General features: G+C 31.8%; 1 protein-coding gene across 1 annotated transcript; it reads right to left on the bottom strand.

Moving 5' to 3' along the window:
* Positions 1–1,421: 1,421 nt before the first annotated feature.
* Positions 1,422–2,374, bottom strand: LOC107030921. Its single transcript, XM_015232132.2, has 3 exons — positions 2,274–2,374; positions 1,602–2,163; positions 1,422–1,521 (listed from the first exon to the last, which is right to left on the bottom strand). Exons 1-3 carry the CDS (start codon positions 2,274–2,276, stop codon positions 1,442–1,444), a joined length of 645 nt encoding a protein of 214 aa, XP_015087618.2. The 5' UTR covers positions 2,277–2,374; the 3' UTR covers positions 1,422–1,441.
* Positions 2,375–8,396: the final 6,022 nt, after the last annotated feature.

Consider the following 8,396-nt stretch of genomic DNA (forward strand, 5'->3'; position numbering starts at 1 on the left):
AATTAAAGAATCGAATCCTGTATTTTACAGATTATAAAACGTAACTGACAATCACGTTTATTATATAAAATGTAACTGTCAATCACGTTTTATGTTTATTTAATCACTGCGTTTTCAATATGTACGTTTGCGGCACCACTATGCATACTGGTATGTACTTAATTTTTCCTTATAATTATTATTTTGAAATTTATGTATATTCAATTTTCATAATTTTGTATTATTTCATACTCTATGCAGAAAAAAGTTATCAAAACAAAGAATGTGGAATGCATGCCATTCCTCCTATCGTTTTTCCTCACAATAAGTGCTGTTCTGTGGTTCTTCTATGGTATTATTAAGAAAAACTATGTTATTTATGTAAGTATTCTCATTTTTAAGATGCACTTGAACAATTTTAATTAACCCTCTATATGTGCAAGCAACTGTGTTAATGAATTAGTGCGAGCTAACTTTTCCACATTTGTGATGCATCATGCTTCAGCTACAACTAATATATATAAAAATTATGTTTGTGACATTTTTCGTGCCATTTTTCTGGTTAAAGGATAACGAACAATTCTGGCTTATACATTGAAATTTAAGAAGCTCATCTACCTCAATCTAACATCTATTGAAGATGAAACAATATATATCCCGGCTATTCCTTCACTGTCATCTACAGTGAGTTAAAAGAATGGCAGGATTCAACTTTAAAATTGATAGTATCTGCAAATCACTGCACTAAATTTATTGAACAAAACACTGCACTAAATTTACAGAAAAAACACTGCACTAAATTTTACAATTACAAGGATGAAACATATAAACATGTTTCAATTATCAGAAAAACATTACAAAACTTAAAAAAGCCAGCAAAGGAGCAACATTTACGGCATAAAAGCATTTACACAGCTTGCAGAAATACAACTGAACTTCTAGAGTTAGAATGTCTCATAGTTGATCTCAAAATCAAGCTTCAACGATCAGTTCCATAAGAAACTAGAGTTATGTCGACAAAAAAGAAGAAATTTGGCCTTGCTTTGCTCAAAGTTCAAACAGGAACAGCAGAACTGAATCCTGAATAAAGAGGATGGAAATATAATTACAGTCGACCCCAACTAGTACTTGATTTGATTGAACAAAATTCTAATCAACACAATTGGAACTAATACTTCCCAGAAAGCTCACAAATAACAGCTGCAACAGCACATCTTTTTAACATAAACCAATACAATAAACAACAACAACAACAACAATAAAGCATGACATTCACTGCAAATTAAAGCTAAATTACATAAGCTAAATAAAAAACACAACTTTACCACTGCCCCAAAAGCTAGGCATCAAATTAAACTAAATAAACAGGAGTTAAAGCAAATTACCACTCGCGATGTGTCCACAAATTCAATACAACAACATACCAAATGTAATCCACCACAGTCTGGGGCGGTTCACAGAATCATCCTTTGCCTTTTTTCTTTGTCAACACAGAAACTTTTGTTTTGTTCTTTTGGCCGTGCTGATTAAGATAATGACTCCCTAAAAGTAGGAACAACTTTTCAGTTATTCAACTAAAAAGAAACACTTATTCAAAGAATAATGTGAAGATTTTAACATACCAGTCCTACAAAGCTTAGGAATGATTGTACGCTTTTTCTTCACTGATGGTTCACCACCTTGGCTTGCACCTTGATTCGCATCCTCCAACTCATCACCATCCACAAAGTTTGGGGCGTTGTCAAAATGTTGAGGTTGATTACTACCAAATACATTTTCAAGTGATGAAAGACTTGGGTTCCTTGATATTTGTGGAGTCTGTGGTGTCGTGTACGTCACATTCTCAATGTTTGTTGGTTCATAATTCGAAACTGCTTGGGAATCTTGTGTGGTTTGATCATCTTCACTCATTTCAATAGGTGCTCGACCTCTCTCAATAGCACGTACCTTCCTACCCGCAACACCACCTTTTCCTTGCCGACGAATAGGAGGATGCAAATGGTCAGACATTAGCTCCTCTCTTCTATAATCTGCTTGAACATGAGTCCTATCTGCCTCTTGCACATATGCCAAACAATTAGATCCTTCATCCCGCACCATTGCACGAAACCCGTAAAATTCCTCCATTGATAGATTTTCACCGAGAGATATTGCTTTATTAACCATCAAATGAATATGACGCACCTGTCCAAAATAACAAATCTTGCCTCAAAATTCAAAATTAACCCATTCTAGCTATAGTTCGAAAGAAATCATTTATGCTCAAAAAATTAATAAGCTAATATCAAACTTACCATTGTTTCGTATGTCGTCGCATTAGGCACGTAACCTTGTTGTTGTTGAGGACTCGAAATAGGATTACCAATGATAAAATGAGTAATACGTCTAAACCAAATAAGGTTAGGATCATCATACCGAAGTGATCCATGAAGGATTGGTGCATTCCATACATATTGATCAATATGGTTCCAAAAATGCAACCATTGTGCATGCTCTAACTCCCAATTTGTGTTTGATCTTCCTCGACGATCATGGTTAAAATGTGTAGCGTCAAATGTAAATGAAGATGGTATCGCTTGTACCAATCCAAATTGCCTCATAACTCGATCGGGTAAATGAACCTCAACAACATCCCAACAAAAAATTGGAACTCTAGCACGCCATATGTCTCTTCCAACGCGACAATATTCGGGAAGACTCTCAATTATGTCAGAAGAATATGGTTCCCAAATAAACTATAAAAAAAGTACTCACAATTACAATATATACGAAAGTTAAGAGAAAATTAGTACAAAATCTTACCTGATCTTCTGTCATGGAATCCAGCGCATCCCTGAAAACTCTTAACACGTGTTTGGTAGTGTCGGTCCAACTAAAATGTGCATACCATCTAGCAGCATGTGGACCCCTTGGTAAACCAACAGGGAAAATATTCCTTGTATCTCTTTTTGCTACAATCTGAGGCGTAAGGACGGTAACTCTCTCCCATGCCCAAATCTGGACATAATAGATAATTATAAACTAGATAAAATTTCAATAAATACTAAGTGTAATTATTGAGTATACCTGAAGTAGTGGTAGGAATCCAGCAATCTCATTTTGGCTACTTTGGGAGGCCTTACAAAGAAAACGATACAAATATGCTAGGGTTGCACTACCCCAACTGTAAGACCCTACTGTAGTGATATCCTCCAGCATAGGCAAGTACATAAGCTTTAAAAGACCACCAGATGTGTCTGCCAATAATAAACCAGCAATCATCCAAAAGATATAACACCTAGCTTTCTCATTGACCATATCCTGTGTTGCCAAGTCGGGTAATCGTGGTTGAAGTCGCAAGTGTGCATTAAGCGCATAAACCTTGAGACTACTATGTTTAAAGTCTTGAGGTTGTGGACTAAAACCTAATAATCTTTGACAAATATTTTGCCAATCCACTACAGACCTCTGTGGCTCATACCCAACTAGGGGTGGGCATTCGGTATTTCGGTTCGGTTCGGTTTTTTTTTTTGGTTTTTGGTTTTTGTAAATTGCGTACCGAATACCGAACCGAAATATTTCGGTTCGGTTCGGTTTTTGTTAATTCGGTTCGGTTTTTGTTAATTCGGTTCGGTTTTTTATTTCGGTTTTTTAATGGGCCTGTTTAGTGGGCTTTTTAAAATTTTAAACTTTACAATTTTTTCAATTTTTTGTTTGATTTTTCAACTTAATGGGCTTTGATATTTCAACTTAATTGGCTTTGATATTTCAACTTAAAGTTTCTTATTTTTTTTAAAAAATTTATTTAATATTAATAATTATTAAATATAATATAATTTATAAATTATAATATAATATTTCGGTTTAAACCGAAATACCGAATTCCAAAGTAATATGTACCGAAAACCGAACCGAAATACCGAAAATACAAAAAATTAAACCTAATACCGAACCGAAAATCGAAATACCGAAACCGAAATTCTGAAAAATTTCGGTTCGGTTCGGTGTTTCGGTTTTCCGGTTTTTATGCCCACCCCTATACCCAACTACCGCATTACCTTTCACGGGTAACCCATACAATATCTCCACGTCCTGTAAAGTGATCATACTCTCACCCGTCCTAAAGTGGAATGTATGAGTCTCAGGCCGCCATCTCTCAACTAGTGCGGTGATTAAGCTACGATCAATAACAGGCCTATGAGACCTATAAACACCATATAATCCAGATAGTTTAATCACATCTAAGACTCGTGGATGACTGGGATGTTCATTTACTAGGTCCCAAAACTTCCCATCACATTTCCTTGTGTTCAAAATCATATTATCATTCCCTATCCATATATCTCGTGACCTATGAGTGAGCTGTCCAGTTAATACAGACGGATCAAGTGGACCGGGATCCAATTGGTATGCATTATTAGCAGCCATAAAATAAATACCTATACAGAAGTAAGAATACAACGTAACTTAGAAGCTTTCTCAATCTACGAGTGCAAGAGTTGTTAAATATATAGTGGTTGTAAATTATGTTTACATGACAGAAACAATCAAAAGCACAACAATTTACTTCTTTCACTTACCAAAGATTTGGTAAGAGTGGCAGGGGTTAACCTATAACCCACTCAATCACCCACCCGATCACTCACTTAGTTAATTACAGATATACCCTTGTGCTGTAAACTGATATATCCTTTCTATATGCATTTTGTTGGAGAGGCAACCCGAGTACTTCTAGGCAGGTTCTAAATAATGATCAATATATTATGTATGATATATTTACACAACATAAAACCATGCATGTACACAGCAAATCGCAGGCACAGATTAAAAGATAAGGACAGAGCAGCTTCAATAATTGCAAGAGACTATTCCTGTTTAGGATCATTATAGCTTCAATAGTTAAGTACTTGCTATCTATGTTAGCAGACAAAACTTTGACCAAAGCAGAGACTCTATTTGCGAGGGAAAATGAATTCCCTTCCTTCTTAAGCAAACTAAGCAACTGGTACTACAACAAATCGACCTATAACCCACTCACTCACTTAGGTAATAACAGAGTAAATCGACCTATAACGCAGTTACTCACTTAGTTAATTACAGACAAACTCTTGTGCTGTAAACTGATGCATCCTCCCTATATGTATAGAAGCAAGCTTTGTATCAATGTATTATGTATGATTTACACAGCATAAAACTAGATGCATATAACAGCAAATCACAAGCATGCATTATAAGAAAAGGACATAGCAGCTTCAATAATTGCAACAGAGTATTCCTGTTAAGGGTCATTGCACTTCGATAGTTAAGTAATTGCTAATCTAAGTTAGCACACAAAATTTTCACCAAACAATCGGCATCATCAATACCTAGGAAGCACGGAACTGCGAACACAATTGTGGCTGATTACTTGCCTCCTAATGAGCAATTTCAAAGGTTTAAGATGAAGAAGGTAGGGAGATGAAGAATCACAAGACATGGAAGCTTACCTCTAAGCAGTGAATGCTCCTACTGAGCTGGATCGCTACAACGAAGAGATCGAAAGCAGGGAGAAAGGCGAATGTTTCGGTGGTTGCCTAAAGGAAAATAACAAATTCATCAACTATAAGATAAACTAAATCAATGTATGACAAAATTACCTGAATCACAAAAAGAACTCTTCTTTATCAAAGTTTTTTTTACCTTTTTAAAGCAGATCTGCAGCCGTTTTCAAAGTTTTGAAAATTTCACCTCCACTCTTCAGATACAACATTCATAAACTCCATTGTGCCTTTGGAGCGAGATTTGATGCTAGTTCTCTTCATCCCTTGTAACTTGAAGGTAGGCTAATTTATGTTTTACGCTTCAATGGAAAAAGGAGCTTCTTCCCCAATTTTATATAACTAAACCCTAAACATAAATTATATATGCTTAAAACGTTATTCGCAATAACGTATTAGAGTTAAAACGTAATTTCCAGTTACGTATTATTATTAAATTATATATGCTTAAAACGTTATTCCCAATAACGTATTAGAGTTAAAACGTAATTTCCAGTTACGTATTATTATTAAATTATATATGCTTAAAACGTTATTCCCAATAACGTATTAGAGTTAAAACGTAATTTTCAGTTACGTATTATTATTTAACGTCTTTAGCAGACCGTCCCTTTTCTCATTAAATTTTTTAAAATAAAATAATTGTTTTAAAAAATAAATAAAGTATAAAACGTTACTGTGAACCACGTTTATACTAGTTTTGTAAACAAAATTAAAAACATACTATTTTGGTGAATTGATTTATAGAATGGCTTATTTTCGTGAAAAATTCTCATATAATTCACACTTCGTATCTTCTTAACTAAGTAATATTAAAGTTTTCAAATTAATTAATTTTTTGAAGCCGGTTAATTTCTATGTTTTCACCTTCATTATGTAACGGTCATATGGATTTATTTTTTCTCAATTAAAATTTTCTTCCGATATTATTTTCTCCACTCCGCTTTAGAAAATATTGTTGAGTATAAAATATGCTTTTATTGATATTTCAAAAGTAAGAAATAAAAAAAAATAATAAGTGATAAATTCTCACCATTGAATGAATCTTAAAATGTCTGATTTTGTCACATCTAAACTCAGTCTTTATTAATTTTTTTTAAAAAAAAACTCGAGTCTTTAAATCATTGAATGCTATTCATTAAACTATTAAATGCTTCAACAACGAATGACGCATTCTTAGACTCATTTGATGCAGCAATAATGCATATGGCTTGATTATACATAGATTCATACATTTGATATACTTTGCATACATTAAGTTAATAATAACTCATAGAAAAATGCTAAATAATTAGAAAATTTGATGAGAATTTGATCAGAAGATTAAAAATTAATAATTTTTTTATTTAAAAATATATTAATTTTTTTTATTTTTAGCTAAAAAATATTAAAGTTAAAAGGATAAAAACGTTTTAAAAAGTAAAATAACATAGAAAAAAATATCATTTTGGCCAAATTTGGACCAAATTTTCTGGACAAATTTTTTTCCCTATTTGATATATTTTATATTTCATTAGCTTAGTGAACTGATCATATTAAATTTATATTTTCTCAAAGATATTATTTAATATAATATTTAATTATTAGTTTATTGTTTAAACTTTATCTTGTGAGACCTATATTGGTTACTGCATTATTTTTTTTATGAAATAATAAATTTGCTTTTATTGAATTTCTGTTTTTCTAGTATTTAATTATAATTGTATTCAAATTGTATATTTATAATTAATAAATGAATAAATAAAACACATTCAGAAATCAGATGTTGAAAATTAATAGTTTCAATTATTCAATGTTTAGTTTTGGAGATCATACCTTAATTATTTATATGTGAATTAAGATTCAAATGTCTTAATCTTAATAAAAAAATAAGATACAAATTTAAGATATTTAGAAAAGCGAAGAACAAATAAACAGAAAATAAATGCATAACTACTTTCTATTTATTTCGATTCAAGAGTTTTAATAAATAAAGTATGAGTTATCATTTGTAATTATCAGGGAAAATTCATGCTCTTATTTTTCTGTCAACAGTAAAAAAGAGCAAGTGTCTAATCAAATCAATCAAGGAATAGGGTCAGAGACTTTACTTCGCTATGATAGAGTTGTTGTTGATTGAAGATTGGTTGAGACCCTTTTTTCTTTTATAAGAGAAGAGCTTGTAGTTGAGTACAAAAAAAATGTCGGTGAAAAACGAGTAGGTAAGCACGCGGTGGGTTGTACCGGACAGCTTTGAAACGAGTGACAGTTGACCGNAAGCCAGTTATAGACAAGTAAACATGACGTTAGACTAGTGCTAATGGGGTACATAAACGATGACAGATAACATGATTTTGTACTAGTTATTTAAATTGTACATATATTTTATTTATAAATAAATAAATAAATGAATGAATATATGACACACATTCAGATGTTGAAAAATAAATAGTTTTGATCATTCAATGTTTAGTTTTAGAGATAATATCTTAATCATTTATATGTGCATTAAAATTCAAACGTCTTAATCTTAATAAAAATAAGTAAGACCTAAATTTAAGATATTTAGAAAAACAAAGTATAAATGAACAAACTAAAATAAATGTATAAGTACTTACTATTTATTTCGATTCAAGAGTATTAAAAATGAAGTACGCATTATCATTTGTAATTTAACTCCACAGAAAATCAACAAAAATATTTGTATTTTTTAAATTTATAACCATAATATACATGAAAAAAAGTATTTGTTCTTTATAATTATACTTTCATGTACTTATTAAGAATTTAATCCGTCGATTCAATATTTAATAAATGTCGAGTTAGTAAATAAGATTATGACATAAAACATATATATTCTCTAATTTTTGGACGGCAAGAACATCGATGTTCTAAAAATATAACGGAAAAAATCTTCATACT

Source organism: Solanum pennellii, chromosome 9 (assembly GCF_001406875.1).
Source record: "Solanum pennellii chromosome 9, SPENNV200".
NCBI lineage: Eukaryota > Viridiplantae > Streptophyta > Magnoliopsida > Solanales > Solanaceae > Solanum > Solanum pennellii.